This window comes from Dermacentor albipictus, chromosome 1 (assembly GCF_038994185.2).
Source record: "Dermacentor albipictus isolate Rhodes 1998 colony chromosome 1, USDA_Dalb.pri_finalv2, whole genome shotgun sequence".
Classification (NCBI taxonomy): domain Eukaryota; kingdom Metazoa; phylum Arthropoda; class Arachnida; order Ixodida; family Ixodidae; genus Dermacentor; species Dermacentor albipictus.
Window position 1 is genome coordinate 274,320,937 of NC_091821.1, and position 19,922 is coordinate 274,340,858.

The window sequence follows — 19,922 nt, forward strand, 5'->3', positions numbered from 1 at the left end:
AGGCGGACCATGCCAGACATTTGCCGCTTTGCAGAAAGTGTATATCCAATGTACTAACTACAAAGTAGCTGTTTACAGTGCAACCACATCTTGATAATAGCCTAACTTGAAAAAATACAAGTACATCTACGAATGTCTCTATATCCCCGGCGGATATATCCTCAGCAGGTCATAGCAGATGGCGCCCAAAGCAGATGGAAGTGCATGCTGCTCCCAGCCCATTTGTGGTAGGCAGCGATTTTTGCCATGCCCATCTTGACGGCAGTGTTTCCACTGCAAATGCCTTAACATACAGGCCGAGGAATACAATATCCTCATGAAATCTGGGACAAGCAAGTACAAATGTGTTCAGTGTGCAAAGCGGCACAATCCTTCATCGACAAAGCTTATCTGCAATACCGGCTGCATAGACATGCCCCCCCCGAGGAACCTACGTTTCCCTTCTATTTTCAAGACGCATCTTCCATCAGTGCTTGCTCCAGTGTTGTTCAGTTGATGCAAAAAATAGCTAGTCAAATAGATGCGTTGGCTGCTGAAGTGCAACAGCTTAGTGCGGAAACTATGCTCCTGCGTGAGGCTGTCAGTGGCCCGAGTGCATGTGTTCAGGTGCATGCCGCCCACCAGGATGAGTGCTTGCTCTCCGATTCTTTGGAATCTCGCAACTACACGGCTGCTGTGGCGACAAACTTCGCTGCTACAAACACTGGCATCCCACCGAAGCCTCCTGCTCAGCACCAGTGTACTCTTTTCCAACGCTCGTCTAAAACAGTGAGCCAGCCATCACAGCCTTCAGCAACGTTTAGCACAGCTAAGCAGTTGATGTTAAACTACCGGCGAAGAAAGGCCTATTTGTTTCTTGCCTCGACCCCACTACAACAGCGTCGGACATGCAGAAACTTCTCGCAGATATAGTCGGTGACAAGGTTATTACGTGTACAAGACTGAAAACGAGGTACAATACGTATTGTTCCTTCCATGTTTATCTGGATGAGCATTTGTTAAAACTTGTCAACAAACCTGAAGTGTGGCCTGATTGTTGAGTATTTCGCCCCTTCTGTGGAAGCCTGGGGTTCCTCACGACACTTTGATGATCCTAACAGTGCTCTAACCTCATCCAAAAATGGCACAGGAAGTTGTATTATCAAAATGCGAGAGGGCTTCAAACTAAAAGTGATGTGTTTTTTGCGAAAGCACACCAGTGTGAGCGTGATATTATATGCCTGACGGAAACGTGGCTAAACTCATTGTGTACAAGTGCCTCTTTGTTCTCCGATGAGTATGCTGTTTTCAGAGCCGACAAAACTTACTCTGACCAAATTAAATACAGTGATGGAATTCTGATAGTGTGCCATTCTGTATTGTCACATGTCAGTATTAGGTGCATTTAGAAGGCAAAACCTGGAGATGCACGATGAACGTGTGTGGCTGGAAATTCCAACAAGAGAAATCGCACTGTCTTGTTGGCTGTTGTTACTTTCCGTGTAATTCTAATCCTAACATTTTCACAAACCATTTTTTGGATATTGGGGAAAAATCTATCTTTCAAATTACAAAGTTCACATTTTGGGGACTTCAATCTTCTAAAAGTCGAATGGGCACCTGGTTTGGTCAATAGTTACTGTACAGCAGTATGAGAAAAAGCCAATGGCTCATTCATTTTATTACCTTCCAAGGGTTATGCCAATATAGCACAATAAATAACTGCACTGATAACATTTTAGATTTAATTTTACCTAATGTGCTTGTTTTTTATGCTCAAGTGGTGTGCGATCCTCTTGTTCAGGTAGATAAGTTTCATTGACCATTTACTCTGTCATTCTTTGTCTTTTCATCCAGTGCATGAACTCAAACCAGAAAAACTTAAGCACGCTTACGGCGATTACTTTGGGCTGTACACTGAGCTTCACAACTATGATTGGTCTCGATTCTTTGAGATTGGGAATGTTGACTCTTGCGCTGAGCCACTGACACCAGTTGTACAAGGATTAATGATAAAATGTATACTGCGCAAAAAAGATTTTGCGCCATAACGACACACACAAGAAAGACAACGACACCCCGACACCATGTGCGCTGTCATCCGAGGAAGTCTAGATTCTTTCCTTGATTTTCTTGCAATTTGAAACACTACTTGAAAAAAACAGATTAATGAAAAAATGTATACCACAATGCCATTCGAGGAAGTTTAGATTGCTTCGCTGGTTTTCTTGCAATCTGAAACACTTCTTGAAGAAAAAACAGTGGTATCACAAACTATACGTAAAATCAGAAAGTGAGTATTGGTACAAGAGGTATTCACTATGTAGACAAATTGTGAAAATACTTATTGTGCGCGATAAAGCTGAACACCATACAGTTCTTGAAGAGAACTTCAAGAAAGAACCAACCTCTTTTTGGGCTTTTGTATGGAAGCAAAGATAAAGTCCGTGCTGCTGTGCTGAAGATGCGTGATAGTATTTGTCTCAAACTGCAATATCTATGCAAAGCTTTCGCTGAACACTTTAGCTCTTGCTTTGTGCGTCCTGACAGTACAAGTGCTTTTATCACCCTTAATGACAGCACTGATTGCTTAGTGTATGAAAGTGTCGATGAACATGAGGTTTTAATCAGTGATTCAGAAGCTTAAGCCAAAACTTTTAACAGGAGTTGATGAAACTCGCAGCTTCATAATCAAAGGATGTGCTGACATTTTTAGCCCTGCTTTGACGTATTTGTTCAACTTATCTTTGCACACTGGTGTTTTTCCTTGCTGTTAGAAACTTATATAACAGAAGCTGTCAGTAGTTGTTCCTGTATTTAAATCCAGCAATGCTTGTGATGTAAATAATTTTCAACCTGTGTCACTTATTTGTTGTTTTGCAAAAGTTCTTGAAATGGTAATGTATGAACGCATGAGTTCATATTTCAAACAGGAGATCTCATCCTTGCAACATGGTTTTTTAAAAGGACGATCCATTGAATTGCATTTATCCACCTTTCTTGGATACAGTGGGCCTCACATGTTTAATCACGGTCAGGTAGGCACAATCTACTATGACATGACTAAGGCTTTCAACACAGTTTCCCATGAGGTACTTCTAATGGAGATGAAAAAATATAGACTTTGCCCCACATACGGCAAATGGCTCAAATGCTACCTTGGCAGCCGGCGTAATCTGGTCATATTTTCTAGCTGTGTGTTCAACGAATTTGTATCATCATTAAAAGTGCCTTGAGGCTCCTACCATAAGTTATTACTGTTTCTAGTTTTTATCAAAGATTTGCCACTACATGTCATAAACTCAAGGGTTTTGTTCTTTGCAGATGATTTAAAATTATTCCGTAACATTGAAAATTTAGAGGACTGCCGTGGTCTGCAAGCTAACATTGGCAACATCGAGAAATGGTGCTTGATGAATAGGCTTAAATTGAACATTAAGAAAACTTCTGCTTTCTCTTTTCTCTCTTACTAGCAAACACGGCACAGTTATGTTTAATTATACTCTTCTTGATGGAAACATAACACGGGCTGGCCATGTACGGGGCCTTGGTGTTATTCTTGACTCAAGGCTCAATTTCCGGTTGCATGTATTTTCAATTGCTGTGCACGCATTGAGACACATTGGTGCTATTTCTAGGTTAACAAGAAAATTTCGTCAACACGAGTGTCTGCACACTATTTCCTGTGCTCTCACGACAACATCTCGAGTTCGTGTCGGCAGACTGGAATACCGTCTCCATTAGCCATTCCAATTGAATAGAAAATGTTCAGCGTAAGTTCGTACGCATCCTTTATGATAGCTATAGTGGTCACCGTCATCTGTGTAACTATGATTCTCTCCTAGCAGGCCTTAGTAGGTCATGACAAGTGACTTGTGTGTGACATGCAGTTTCTTCATAAAGTTGTGCATGGCTCCATCGATTGTGACCAGTTATTTATGTCACACGAATTTCATGTGCCTTACACAAAAGCCAACAAATGTTCCGATACATTTTATCCTGAGATACGAGCCATTTGTCCCATAATTCATTTGCAGATCCCCTATAACTCATCCTTTCATAGCATGGAGATATTTGCCTAAGCTGCTGTTTTTCATCACTCTGTATAGATGATTGTTTTATTGCCTATACAGTCGAACACACTTATAACAATATTCAAATGCCACAAAAATTCCATTGTTATAACTGATAATTGTTATAGCCAGGTTGCATGAAAAAATCAAAGTAGGGGGATGGGAGAGCTGTTGTGAGACAGCTATAATGGCAGGGAGGCCAGTGCCCCTCCCAACCACATTCCTCCATCTGGCTGCTGATTGTGTTCACTCGTTTAAGTGCTTTCTGGACGCTCCGACTGCATGTAACAAGCCACAGCTGTTGGCGTTAAAGAACAGCACTGATATAACAACTGCAAAAAGGGGTCACGGGTGGCAAGCAATATGCGAGCTCCACTGAGGCATCGTTTTGGTGGCCTTTCAAACATGAGAGAAGGTTGCTAAGGTAGCCACTCAGCTTGAGCAATCCAGAAGAAACGCTGAGGCAAGATCGCCACAAGCATCTCGTCACATACTTCTCACTGGCTTCCATCACCCTCGCATGCTTTACGCAAAGCTTGCCACCATCCTTCTCCAAGGCATCCAGGTGCTCCACGTAGAGTAGCGGAAGCTTCCTTGTGAAAACGAAGCACTGGAGGGACTGAATCATCCGCCGGGCCTCTTGTGAGGACAATGTTGAGGCAGCCTACCCTACCGCGTCATCGCTGCCATCGTTGCCGTCGCTATCCGATGTAAGCACATCCGTAACGATCGCCTCATCAGTTAGAAGCACTTAGTTTCCAAATCTATAACCGTGTGCTTTCTTTTCATCAGCAACATTGTGCATTGCTGATGATCAGTGGGCAGATCAGCCATCTTCCGTTTCGGTGGCAAGTCAAACGAGGCTGGGAAACCATGTGGCCAGGAACGATTTCGATGTAACCAACAAAGATGAACGCAAGCGATTAAGCTGTTTGCAGAACTGCGCTGAATAAGGAGCCAGCGAGCAATCTGGGAGTAGCACAGTTGGCGCGGTTCATTCATGTTTCGGATGGTGGTGTGAGTTGAGATACGGGCACAGCCCATTCATGTTCGGAGGGGTGGAAGGGCGATGGGAGAGAGGCGCGCGGAGAAGGCTGCAAAATGAGCGCGCAGCAGCTATCAAGGCTATTGTTCAGCAGCTCGAATTTTTCGTTTTCTTTTTTTCTTTTCAAGGATTTCACATTTCACTACCTTTTGGCACAGAAACCCAGCAACCAGACTTCATCGTTAAAACCGATAATGTGGCATCAGCGCATTGTAGTAAGTGGGTTATTTGACCATGGAACACATACAAAAGTTGATGGTGCAGCAGCTTCTCGTTGTTATAGCCGATATACTATTGTTAAAACCAGTATCGTTAGAAGTGGGCTCGACTGTATTGTCTTTGATTTACATTCTTCTGTAATGCGTCTGGTTCATGTCATGGATTTTGTATTTGACCTAGTGTGCGCTCGTTCAGGCTGATAGCAGTTGAGGAACACTAAAATAAAATAAAATAATATAGCCCACGCACTTGTTCGCCCACCCATCCATCCGTCCATCCCGCTCATAAGGTTTTTTTTCTAGCCATCAGCAGTAAAAACAAGCACAGCTAGATTTAAGCGTGAGTTGCTGCAATCATGTGAATGTGGTGAAATGGGCTATTTATAAAGCTTCCTCTACTCTAGAATTAAAAATAAAATAAATAAATGGGGCGCTAAAGACAACACTGTATAGGAAACCTTTCAACAAACAACAGTACCTAGAAATAAAGTTCACGAGGGTTGCAATGTGGGCTTGTTGGTAATGCATCTTCAAGGGGAGTACGATAGCGCGATTAAAAGACGGGACAAAAGAAGACACATAGGGACACACACAGCGCTAACTTTCAGCAGTGTTTATTATCAAAAACCAGGTCACACTTGTACACTCAGCCAACATGAGTCCAAGCCACGTGAACAGATTAACAATCAGAGCAATACATTTTGTGATATGTTAAGCCATGCGCAAAAATTTCAGTTCTTTTTCAGAGAGAGCCAATGATGGTTTGCTGATACATGAATCCCCTAGGGTATCAATCTGCTCGGCTTCTATTGTAAGTCTAGTGAGTTCGCACTTATTTCTACCAGTAATGATTGTTGATTCATAGAGAGGGGAGCACTTATGTTGCTTACAATGAAGGGAGAGAAACCCATCTGATACAGGTTTGTCGACTTTATTTTTGTGTTTGCGCAGTTATGCATCATTAATGCATCTGCCCGACTGTCCGACGTAATACTTCCAAGTCGGAATACAGTCGCACCTGAACGGCGTCTCGGGTCTAGTTCTCCGTATGCCCGCTGCGGCGCCACCGCTCGGGGATGGCTGCTGATAGAGAGCGCCTTCACAGCTACATTGGCACGCGTGATCTCCACTCCAGTCAAGGCGTAAATAATGTGTTATATATTTGGAAATTGCAGACAAAATCTTTTAAGTCGTCATTGGAAGTGCTGATTACGCCAGAAACGCCAACAGATTGTCACAGGGGTGGAAATCTATTTTAGAATATGCCTGAACGCTATCCGTGACGGTTGCCCGTACAATGCACGACCGGGTGGTGCACTTCCATCGAGAGGTTCTGCTTGAAGCAATCTATCAGTACTTTTATTCACTTCTCGTGAACACATACGCAAAGTAAAAACTTTACATAGGGAGAACTTGTACGAGTTTCCCAAGTAATTCAAACTAACTTAGATGAAATAAAAACGCTTATCATTGCAAATATTCATCAGTAGAGTGTTTATCATTAAAATGAAGCATATTGAGTGATGCTAGAGGTTATCTAAGAAGTGCGTCCCTTTTAACGAAGCTTCAAAACACATCTACTTTGAACATGCTCATACCCTTTATTTGAGCACGCTTTCCATAAAACACATTCCCACAGGATTCTTTCATTGTAGACAGGTTGTTTTTTCTCCTGAAGTGGCCACTTGGTTGCTGATAAAAACAGCAGCTTTGTCTCCTTTTTCCGCTCTTTGTAATACCTGAATAAAGGACTGAATTTTGTTGTTGTTTTCATAAACTAAGAGGCGGTTTTTCATTTCGTCCCATTCAGGCTGCAATTTTTTCAACTCTTCTCCTTGGCGGGCAACTTTTTTTTAAATCTCTTGAGTGCTTGCTTTGACTGTTCTAAGACGTCCACAATATCTAATGTAGTTTGGCAGGCCTAGTCAACAGAAAAACTATGTTTAGAGCATGATTCTAAGGCAGTCCTTGGAACTAGAGCTTCCACCTCGTCACTGAGAAACTGCAAGGCAGTTTCGATGTTGGGGCTTTCTCCTGAGCTGCTGCAATTATCACTTGCCTCAACTACTGTGTGATCAATAAAGTTTCTTCGATGGCGTTTTTTGGGCTGCACATTCTCTTTTTGCAGGTACTGTGGATATTTGCAAAACATGGTCGGTACCGCATTCGGAAGCAGGAGCCTAAATTTCGTGTTCGTTTTATAGTCACTTTCTGTAAAGTGCAGAGAACATACCAGAGACGTATTGCTCGGTTTGCACTTGCTTCCTTTTCCTGACACTACTTGGCGAGAGATATTTTTTAGCCACGCTTCTTGACGCTCCAAGTGGCAGGAGAACTCGTGATATTTCACAGTCGGGTCCTTTTTGGCATTTGTGTCGCAGAGTGGCACACAACAGTTGCGCGGCATTGCACCACATGAACGAGGCTGGCTACGGCACACACGCACACCGAAGAGCCTTAACAAAGCACAGCAAGCACAGGCAAACTTGCTCATACACACGCACGAGAAAAAGCACGAGATAAATGCATATCGCACGAGGCAAACACGTTCTGATGCGAACCGACTTGCTCACACGCACACACGCGAAAAAGCACGAGATTAATGCATACCGCACGAGGCAAACACGTTCTGACGCGAACCAACTTGCTCACACACACGCACGCGAAAAAGCAAGAGATTATTGCACAGAGTACGAGGCAAACACGTTCTGACGCGAGAACCAATGCCCACTTAGCCCCGGAGCAAAATCGCAAAAGCATCCCCGAGCAGTGGCGCCCTCACAAAGAAAAGCGGTCGCAACTGTAAACTCGGCCGAGACACGCCCGCCTATTGTCTGCGGCGCGATGTAGCTGGCCACATCTTGCTTTGCATCGAGCGGCTGTGCTGTTTGGTTCGAGATCGTCAAGCGGCGCGGACGTTCCGCACGTGCGCCGATCCATGATCTGCGAGACCGTCTCATGAGGCCTCGTTCGAACACGCCACCGTTCGCGTGACTGTATGCGCAAACGACCAGGCATTGGGATCCAGCATGGGGGCGATCCGGTCACGGGGAGTCGGTCTTCCTAGACTTGTTGCGCGCCCATCGGCATGTTTTGGGGACGGCAACTCGGCTAGCAGGCATTGATCTATGAAAGGTGCAATAAATGCCCTCGTGATTGTTTGCACTACTGTGTTGTCGTTCCTTTGTCCCAAGAGCACGGGTGTGAGAACTCCACATCTGGCGCCCAATGTGGGGTTCTTGGGGCATCGGACAATAGTTTTAACAGTTTTGCTTCGTTCGAGACGTTTGAACGGAAGAGTAGGGCTAGCGTGGATTTTGACCGCTAGCGTTGGCGGCGTGCTTGAGCGAGGCGATGGTGGCTGTAGTGTGTTTGAACTTGTCAACATGCTAAGCCTTTTCGCAAGTGTTTTTTTTTATGACATTTGTCGGTACGAGAGCCCCGTGGTCTACATCCTGGGAGAGCGAGGCTTAGCGCCCGTGAGGCATTGGCAAGCCTGAAGCGAGTGAGTACGGAAGCCTCGTGGGTGGTCCGAATTTCTCATGTAAATAGCTTCTTCTATCTCTTTGACTCTGATGAAGTCGCAGCTCTGGGAGCCAGGTGGCCATGGGCCACGGGTGCCGCTACAGGCTGGCCTGGCACCGGGCGCTCCGACACCGTCTGGGACGGTGGGCGCTGTCAACTCAGATGCTGTGTGCACCGAGCAGGGTAGGACCACCTAACAGAGCTGACGTCTCCTCACGGCTGCCTGTTTTGTGCCCATTTTGTGTGCTGTTTTTTTTTGGGGATGCTGGTTGTTGTCAGGGTAGCGACGCTTTAGGCCTAAGGCTTTACGAAGCTGCCTGTCGAACGTGGAGACACAACCTGGTGGACCGTGGCATTGAGGTGTTGCAATTTGCTTCCCTCGTTCTAGTTAGCCTCGCATGAATTGAAATTACTCGTTCGACTCAAGGAAGAGAGCTTCGTTCACGTGAACTTAGCGTCTGAGTAGCTGCCCGATCTTTTGCTAGCCGAGTTAAACATCGTACCACATGGGCGATGCACATGCAGAATTCCTCTCCCTTGCACTACTTTAGCGTTTGCCAAGTGTGTTGAGTGTACGCAGCGTGATTGGAGTCACCCCTGGTTTGCTGTCACCCGCACATCATCTGCGCTGTTGCCCTGGACTACGATCGAGCCACCCAGGGCGATGGTGATGCTGTGGCCGGTTTGGCGCAGAAACTTCGGCGGCCGCATGTATCCAGCTCGCAACCCTCGGCAGCGGAGAAAAGAGCTGGCGGTCACCGACAGCTACTGCGTGTCTCGCCAGCAGGGCGCGTCGGCGCGAGCGACGCTTGCTCGCGCCGACTACTGCGTCGCCGTTTCTGGGGTCCTGGCCTGGAATCGTGCCATCGAGTCTGCAGAGCTGCTGCTGTGACCAGTGGACGCCAGCGGTGTACCCCAAGGACAATGTCGGCTCACATGTTATGGGCAGCATGGGGACATTCCCTCGGTGCGTCCACTGTTGCATGTACTACCTTGTTCATGAAGCACGCGTTGATGTTAGACCGTGTGACATGTTTCACCGGAATATGTAGTGATTTAAGGTTGGGGGGATGTGGGGATGTGTGACTTTCACACATCCCCTGATATCTTGTTTTTCCGCATAGCTTCCATCCCCCTGCAATGGGCTTTGCCGCGTGGCCTGGGGCCCCGCGGCGGTCATTGTGGTTGAAGCGCAGTACGAGAGATGGCGCGAGTGTTGCACTGCTAACGCCGCCTCACGGCGGGGTTACTTGGACGCTGAAAGGGGAAGGCTCTTCCTCTTTGGCTGCAGGTCAGCGAACGCCGCGGATGTTCCACGCATGCGCCGATCTATGCTTCTGCGAGACCATCTTGCGAGCCTTGTTCTAACGCGCCACCGTTCGCGTGACCATATGCGCGAACGACCTGGCGTTGGTGTCCAGCATGGGGCGAACATATTCGCTTGTTATCCGGTCGCGGTGAGTCAGACTTCCTAGATTTGTCGCGCGCCCATCAGCATGTTTTATGGATAGCAACTTGGCTAGCAGGCATTGATCTATGAAAGGTGCAATAAATGCCCTTGTGATTGTTTGCACTACTGTGTTGTCGTTCCTTTGACCCAAGAGTACACGGGTGAGAACCCCGCATGTGTTACTTGTGCACTGACCAACTAACCGGCTCTTCTAATACCACAAAAACATGCCGCCAAGGACATCTCTGAATGCTCCCTAACCTCTTGCTTTCCCAACGCCCTCCCATGCCACCCTTTCATTTCTTTTCTTGTTCTTTCTCCCCCCCTTTTTTTCCCTCTTGGTGTGTCCCCCCCCCCCGGTTTTTTCTCTGTCCTTTTCTTTCCTTTTCTCCGTGCCTTCCCTCTCCCCCGCTCTTGTCCCCTCGTCTTGGGAACGACGCTCATAGACGCCAGGCGAGAGCACTCATTACCTCTGAAGTCTCTCCCTTTATAACCAACCACCACAGACGACAAACGCGTGTGACGTCAGTGCACTAACTTTTTGAAACTAGGATGACGAGGCTGCCTTTGACGAAGATAGGTCCTCCTATCGAAACGTTGGCCAGCCTTTCTGAGGCACCTTATCCCTGTTTACAAACTTTATGTCACCAAAGAAGACGTTGCTGCACCTATTTTCATTGAGAACCCCTCCGCACCCTATCGGCTGCCGCCACCACAGCTGTAGCAGACAATCCACATTCTCAAGCGGAAGTGGGCCACTCAATTGAATAAACATATATATTTATTACATTTGTGTATATCTTCTAGAGCGCATGAATTTCTATGCATACATATGCTATTAAAAATAAAATTCATGAAGCAACACTTTTCTAGCATTCCTATTGATATTGCATGGGTAGCCAAATGGATTATTCCCCCAAGTCCCATCACTCACCCAGTACAGTGTGGAAAGGGGAGGCTGAAAATGCAGGGATGTGGTGCCGCTGCGATCAGTAGCGATGCACATTTTTAAAGCCTTGTAATAAATTATGCACTTTACACGGAGCACTTAAATCCATCTCTTCGTGATCAGAAGGAGCTACCCTACAGACTTAGTATATGTACACAATTGTCACAATCATTTCAGGGTCCCTTTAATAAACCTATCAAAGACCAGATACATGTGTAATTACAATGACTGGCTGCTCGGGGATCAACATGCTTGACGGAACAACTGAAAGCAGGCCCTGTGTGAAATGAGTTCAGGGTGCTTAGAAGGCGTGGGCAATGGTGGCACATTCATCGAAGAACTGCGGCATTTCAAACACCCTGAGTGGCACTGAAGACAAGAGCCTCAAATCTATTTAAGAATACAGCCACTGACCGATTTTCCAGACCTCGTGGGGACCATAAAATGATCCGATTTAACAGTCCAACAAACTCGTTCATCCAAAAATTAAAATTTATTAGGCTTAAAGAGGCTTAAAAAAAATCGTAATAGTGCCCTGCCTCATACTACGCTTGGAAGCAATCAGATTAGCTTGGATTTCCGCAAGAGTGATGTCTCCATATCAGTCGACAAGAGCGTCACCGCGTTGGCGATCCCCACTGGCAGAGGTCGCCATGGAGATTCAGGAAAACAGCCATGTTTCATGCCCAGTGTGCTAGTGCTAGCCACATCAAAGGATATGTTCCCACAGCCCACACTCTCCTACTAACACTTCGCTGCACACAATGCGCAGGGACTAAACAAAGACTCAGTTTCATCCAAAAGGCGAGACACTGATTGCGATATCAAATTATCAGACAGCTATACGCAGTAAGATTAGTCGTTTTATAAGCTGTATAGAGAGTGCTGTGAATATTCGCTTATTAATTGGTATTTTTTGTAACTAAAAGCAGGGTGTCATGCCCACAGAGGCAAACATCAACACATCTTACTCAATGACTGCTGACACTGTCTGTCCAAATGCTTGCATGAGGAAGTGCAGCAGCAGCAGCGAGTGCGTTGCCTTTCGTGTTGCCTCCCGCTTCAACGTAAACTAAGCAGCAAGAACACAGCACACATGAAGCCATTAGCCCTCGGTATGCCTAAACTCTGTACCCACCACAGATCGCTTACGAGATAGGGCCCAAACGGCCACGCTCTGCCACGCAGATGTAGAACCCCCCCACTGCCTTGCGCAAGCAAGATCGAACCATCGTCCTTCTCGGCTCATCCTCCCACACTTTTACTTACACCCACAGCATACAGCACATAGCCGCGATGTTATCACACTCGGACTTTCAACGGAACATCATAGTGATGGCAATGGAGACAACGATGGCAGAAATGTGCCTGCAGTGTCCATATTAAAAAATTAAATCATAAATGAAAAATGCACTCTTGGTATCCAAGGTAAGAGTGGACAACACACAGGTACAACAGTGACATGGCAGGATAGAAATGCGGAAACGTACCAGTACGTTAGTGAAACTGCAAGGGTTAACTGGCACCTACCGTATTTATTCGAATCTAGGTCAATAGTTTTTGTCAAATAATCATATAGTACCAAACACGAGGGTTGGCTTAGCTTCGAATATTTTAAAAAACACACCAGTTTTTAATTTAAATTGATAAATATGGTCCATAGCTAGCGCCATCTAGAAAAGTCAGTATTGCAGCCGCTGCTTTCAGTATCGACTGTCACCATTTTGACTTGTGTCGTATCAGAGTGCGGCGGGGCGTTATCGTAATGGCATCATACAGGCCATGCCACTATAGTGCCAGTTTCAAAGGAAAAGTTGTGCTAGTTGCCGAGGCATCGTCAAACGTTTAAGCTGGGTAGGACTTCGGTATTGATGAGAAAAACGTCCACAGTTGGAGGGAGCAACGGAAACACTTTTTGCATGCACCACAACAAGGAAATGACAGCAATAAGGAAGTTAATGGCAAGGCTAGCAGCAATGATGACATAGAATGAGCTCGTTATGTTCATACTCAATAAATGCCATTTTCATTTTGTGAGCGCTGTCTTCGCTTTTTTGTTCAGCCTACATTCAGGTAAGTTTTTTTTTTTTTTTTTGGTGGCTTCAGATTTTCAGAGATTAGCTTAGAATCAGGGCCAGTCTAGATTCGAGTAAATATGGTAATATTCCAAAACTAAAAAGGTAAACCAAGACAGATAATGATAAAACTGACCTCAACTTCCGTCAAGTCATGAAGCATTTCACGGTTCCAAAAAAATCTTTCATCCAGACTTTTCCAGCGGGGTAATTCTGCAGGTAGTGGTGGCTGCTCCACTTGCCGTTGCATTGTGTTGGTCAGATCACCAGTTGGAGAGAAGTAAAATGAGTCTGTGTCATTAAACATCTTCAAGAGTTCCTATAAAAGAGGTCACTTTAAGCTTGATTATTCAGTTCTCCTGAGAGTGAACAATGATAGCAGAACATAGGAAAAACTCACATCCAGCAGTCTCCTTTCATATTTGTCCCGCTCTCGATTCTGCACATTCTGGGCATGAAGAAAAATCTGTAAATGTAGGTTCTGCCTCACAAAGCACTAGTTATAAAAGAAACCTTCAGCTTTGTAATGGGTCGTTGCATGCCAACTGTCCCAACCTTAGCACTTGACAATCTCCGATTTCTTTTTAAAATTTTATGTATTGCAGTAGAACATGAAACATCATTTCATGAAATAACTTCTTAAAAAATTTTCTTTGGTTTTAAGGCTCAAGCACCACTGGAAGTATCCCGTAAGCCACAAAATTATGTGTCATAAAAGGCATAACCAAAAATTGGATTCCTTCAAAGACAGCAATACTAATTTTTGACAGGACAATGAAGAGTAGCCTTACACCTAAAATTGCATCCATCGATTATCTCTATTTGATCACAGCGCACAATAAAACAACAGGGACTGACAGAGTAAAGACACCACAAAGTGCTGACTGCAACTGGTTTATTGTCACGCGAAGCACTTGTAAATATACAATTCCACTTATACATGCATGCAGAAACAACAACAAAGCCAAGACAATGCGTAAAGCCCCTCCTTGGTAGCGGCGAAAATAAGTTACTTCGTGTGGCAATAAACTAATTGCAGTCAGCGCTTTGTGGTGTCTTTATTCTGTCAGCCCTGTCGATTTACTGTGCGCTGTGATCATAGACATGTATAACCAACTAGCCCACCAGTTCATCTTGACCTATTATTAGTCATTCCTCCATTTTTTATACGGCGTTAAAATGGACAACATGGTCAATATTTTAAAAAGGTTGTTTTATACAAAAACATTAGTTCTCACCAGCTAAGTTCAGGAGCTTTATTTTGTGCAAAAAAATATATTTTTTTGGACAGTGCATTACACAGCAATCTGTACAAGTGATAATAAATATGCAAAAACTAATTTTCAACATATGTTCAGACGCTAACTGAATGGTGAGGTGGTCCTGGTAAAGATTACGTCAAATAGTGCATCTGGTGGCACATTGTAATGCTGTTAAACTGAGAAATTTTATCAGATTAGGTTTTTTTTTTTAAACTCTTTGAGGTCCAAAACATTTACCCACTTTTCGGCCGTTCCAGTTTGAAACTATTTCGCCAGTTTTGGGCACCGCAAAATAAAACACCTGTGCAAGAAAAACTCATACGATGTTCATTTTTGTAGTTGCTTTCTGTCCCCAAGTCTTTCAACAACATTTGGAAAGCATGTGGAAGCACTCAACGCATGCTCCTCAGTGTAGTTTAGATTATTGCTGCAAGTTTTGCAGAACACAGTTTCTTTCCTGCCCCCTTTTGTGTTGCAGTCCCTGCAAACAATGCAGTCCTTGCTGCTTTGGCCGGGGATCTTTTATATGAAATGGGGCTTTCCATCCCACCTTTCTTCACAGTCCAAACATGCAGATGGGCCCGACTTCTTAGTGCAAGCCTTGACAGCACCCACCAGCAGCTTGATAAGATTCTTGCAGTAGTGCAGGTGCTGCTGCTCTTTCTGTCTCTGCGTCAGCTGCTGCATCCTCATCAAAATGAAACTTTTTACAATTAAAACTTCGAGAAGCCAAAAAATTCACCAATAATTACAATATTCCCTAATGTGAAATTTGAGAGCAGCTCTATGCACGTTTTCATTTCGTGATATACTGAAACAATGAATTTGAGAAAGACCTGTATAAGAGTTGGCAATCGTTGAAAATCTGATCTGAGGGTCAAGCATGTTGGCTTTTATACATGACCTGTCGAAGGTTCCAGTGTAGTTGCTGGTGCCACTTGGCTTACAGAAAGTACTATGCAATTCACATCGGGCATACAATCAGATTAGAAAACAAACGCTAACCATGACAACTGAAACAAGCGCGAACGAGGCAAACCCAAGCAAACTAATCAAGCACGAGCGAGAACTGACACGAGCAGACGATAGCTCGAACTAGCGACCCGGCTGACACCAAACACGAGTACACATTGAGAGGTCAGGTGGGTCCGCATGAAACCGGTTTCCCATGCACATGTTACTGAAGGAGCCACTCTTATTGGTGTCCCATTCACGGTTCACGTCTTTTTCCATCTGCCACTCCACATTCGCTCTGTCATCCTTCACTGTTGTGTTCGTTCGCTCGGTTACACAAAGACCGACATTGACACTCACCGCAGGAATGGGCGCCTAAGAGCTGCACTCTAAAAAAGAGCTTTCTTCACCATTTCATACACTTGCGGGAAAATGCATACCTTGCACAGTAGTGATCGGCCCTGTCAATTGCACCCATAATTTCGGTGTAGTCACATATCATCACAGGCTTCTCCAGAGTCACTGTCGTTCCTCCAGTCCGTTTCCTTGATATCCTTTTTGTAGACGTATTGTGGGCTGAGCTAAGCATTGTGACTTGACGCTTATCCCACCAGGCAAGTGCTATGTATGAGTTTCCTTGTCGGTAAGTCACCACTTCACCTTTTTTCATATTCTTCTTGAGCTGCTGTGGCATTTGCTTTCTATTCGTCATCACTGTTCCAGTTAGTAATACCCTCTGTGAAGTAACTCTTCGGCAAGCACTGGGGACTTGTAAAATCTGTCTCCATAAAAATGACAGCCACTACCCGGCATAGCTTGCTGCTCTTTCTGCAGCAGGTGGAGTACAATCCTGCATGTGAAGGGGAGCTCAGGACAGCAGAGGCTATCTGTCGTCATGCTACCATAATAAAGCTCAAATGCAGAAATTTAGCCTGTTAGGCAGTCAGCAAATGCATGAATGCGCATGCCCCATTTTGTTGGCTTCTGAGGATTGTAACACTTGAATGAGACTAAGCCCTTGAAGCCAACAGTGCTTTCATCTATGCAATATTTCAGGCTGGCGTTGAAATGCTCTCTGCATTTTGCATCAACGTAAAGCCCAACATCCCTGACCTTGCTTCCACGAGTTCGTCAACCTGAAGAGGCATCTGGGCTTGAAGCAACATGTAGAGTCTCTTCAATGTGTAGTGTCAATCTCTTCCATTCAAGAACGTGTGGGAAAAAAGGCATTTTCTTGAGGAGGTTCTTGCTAAAGTACTCCTTCAGTTACAGCTTGGGATTCAACACCATGTTGATGATAACCCCTAGGAAGGCTTTGAATTCTTCCAAGGTCACGTCTTCCCAGTCCTTCCAAATCAAGTACTTTGGCAGGACGCCGGCCCTTGAAACTTTTTCCAGCACTTAACTGTTCATTTCGTGCACTATTTCCTCAACCAACTGGTCTGTGAAGAACAGATGGAAGTAGTCCAACTCACAGTTTAGATTCTAAGTGCTTACTTGGGATCCTGGGTTCATGACGGTGAAGGAAAGAGACGCAAAGTCTGGAAAATTACCCTGCCAGCTTGTTGCGCGTGGTAGTTTGTTACCAGAGCCACCGCCTCCAGCATCATCGCCTTTTTCATCACGGACTTCTGTAGAATCACTATCTCCATCATCTGATGGAGGCACATAGTTCGATCTCTTCCTCACTAAAATCGTCTTCACTTCCGCTAAATGCTTCGGTATTATTGCCGCAGAAGGCACTCGGAGAGAAGGCAGCCATGCTTCGCTGCAAGTGTCGTGGAAACAGAGCCACTGAGCACTTGAACAATCCAAGGCTCCAAACTGCATAAGCTCTGCCATCTAGTGTAAAAAAAAGCAAAGCTCAAGTAAAAGAAATTTACTTACTCTTTAGGAGATGGCAGATCATGCATAATGAGAAAATGCACGCACAATTCAACTACAAAAAAGCTTGTCGGGTAGTGCCCCACAGTGGACCGTACAGCCGTGTTGCATTGTCTGGAGGGCCCTCACAACAAACCAAAGAGTTAAGCAAGAAAAAACTTTTTGCAGTTGTCACGCAGCAGTCTTGAAATTTGGGTTATGTTTCGTCTTTGCCACCCAGCCGCTTGGTGGAAAATATAAAATGCATAGGCACGAGCGTTCTCGAGCTGATAGACGGCTGTCTATCAGCGCCTACACGTTTCCTAAGTTGTTTTCTTCTCTGCTTGGGTAGGTACAAGCAGCCTCAATCAAGCTGAACTACAACTGTTTGTTGTTCACCAGCTTGGAGTCTTCCCACAGTACTGGAAATGCATCCACATCAATGTGTTTACTTATATCGCTACCTGCACTAAAACGTTGAAGTTCTGAAAGACAGTAATTGAAATATATTAATCACGTGAAAGGGACAGACAACTGTTCAGAACATGAATCGAGATAGCCCCACTGATGGAAAGGTCGTGCCTAGTATTGACTGAAATGAGCACTGTTTTCGTCATTAAACACGGATATATATTTTATTCGTTCACAAAACGTTCTGAAAAATTATACTTTTGGCACCCTCACAGAGTAAAAGCATGACAACAAATGAGATGACTTATTACACGACCTCCTAGTACTGCACGCGGCTCCTGAGCCTTTTTCAAATACAGTCAACGTTCGAAAAATCGGGGAGTCCGAAAAAAATGGGTGCATGTCTTTCACTGCCCTTAACGGCTCATAAGGCCACAGGCATGACCAAAAAAAAGCTCTGAAGCACTGCCACTACACTTATTAGGCATATTGGTGCCCGTACTGTGACAGGAGACAGCGGGAGCAAGCGTGTATAATCAAGGAATACATACTCTGTCCCGGGAGAATTGACCCTTCCCACGCTTGTTAAGCTTCACCGCAATATTCTGCGCAAGCTTCACCACGTAACATTGATGTATTGATGCCAAGCTGACTTTTGGGAACCGGCATTTTGCAATGCGCCGTGCTTTCCGAGCTTCGAAGCCAGCGCAAGGAATACAAAGGCGGAGCCGGTGCCATGACTAACAGCAGCGAATTATGTCTGTGAAAAACACGGCACCGAACGGCAAGAAGCTCAATAGTGAACGTCGAAGCAGCTAGGCCTAGCGTTGCCGCGGTCAACGTTGCCATGGTCTACGGCTGCCAGCGGATCTGCGAGCAAAAGCGCCAGTTCGAGGTGGCGAGATAGTCAAAATGGCGGCGGTGGTGGCTTTGATTAATGCCGTTTCGGACCTGCGGTCCCGGCAAAATGTACGGAAAATCGGACGGCGAAGTATTCCTGCGTCCGACATTTCAGCCGTTCTTATGCATTGACTGTATGGGGTACGTGTTGGTGCCACGAAGCCGTCCGAATTACGGGGAATGTCCGAAAAACCCGGCGTTGACTGTATTGAAAGGCAATACATTTTTTCTATCATAAGTTTTTCTGCAACTTACAATGCACAGCTATTGTTATATGAGTAGCAAAGTGGCGCCATGCCTGGATGGATGGATGGTTGTTATGAGCGTCCCCTTTGGAACGGGGCGGTGGGTTGAGGCACCAAGCTCTTGCTATTCTACTGCCCAATGTCCTACCTAGGTTAAAAAAGAAAAAGAAAACACGATGAATTCCCACAACCAAATTTTCTGACCACCCATTGTGAACTTTGCTTTTGTACGTCTACGCCTTTTGGCGTTTCCCTACTTTTCTTCCACCAATCTTCCAATCGCCTCTTACAAATCTCTATTGCGGACATGTTTCCTTTTCACCTGCTCTCAATGAACCCAAGGGCTTCAAGGAGGCCAGTGGTGCTGGGCCGATATCTTCACATTTTCATAAAACATGTTCCATCGTTTCCCTAGCTTTATCGCAGCAAGCACATGCTTCTTCTTCCTTCTTATATCTCATTTTACAAGTGCGTGTTCTAAGGCATCCTGATCTCCCTTCGAAAAGTAATGAGCTTCCCTTTGCCTTCCGACATTAGACAACGCATTCTGTAGTCCATTCTCAGAGGCCATAGTGGCAGTGTGCTAACTTGCACCCATAGCCAAAGAGGGCACTACATTGCCGCTAACACTAGAGTTACTTTATATGCTCCCCTTGGGGAGCCGACTTGCATGTCTGATTGAACGCGCCGCTCGCACCCCTATTCGCCAAATCTGGTCACATGCACAAAAAGCATCCTTTTGAGGGAAAGCCAACTTTACAACGGCGCATGCAAAGCCGCCTGCCGTGCCACTACCTTCGCAAGCCTCTACGACCTCTGCCACGCCAGTGTTGGATATGTCGTGTTGGTGTGTTGTTTAGTGCAGTTTGGATGGACACTCTTTTTTTGCCTTATGGCGCAGATTGCTGTACGGTGCTTCTCAGTGCAGCGAAGTTGCTACAATGAAAGAGTGCTGTTCGAAAAAAAAAAAAAA

General features: G+C 45.3%; 1 protein-coding gene across 2 annotated transcripts in view; it reads right to left on the bottom strand.

Annotated features, from left to right (window-relative positions):
- The window catches only part of LOC135908771 (phosphatidylinositide phosphatase SAC2-like), a 233,472-nt gene that overhangs the window by 168,714 nt on the left and 44,836 nt on the right, over positions 1-19,922 (bottom strand). Inside the window, exons 5-6 of one of the 2 annotated variants that reach the window (XM_065440613.1) lie at positions 13,715-13,753; positions 13,451-13,633 (exon numbers count right to left, since the gene is read on the bottom strand). In XM_065440613.1, coding sequence (XP_065296685.1) covers positions 13,451-13,633; positions 13,715-13,753 — 222 coding nt within the window. Of the gene's footprint in view, positions 1-13,450; positions 13,634-13,714; positions 13,763-19,922 lie in introns of both variants that reach the window. The other variant, XM_065440612.1, reaches the window with a different exon arrangement.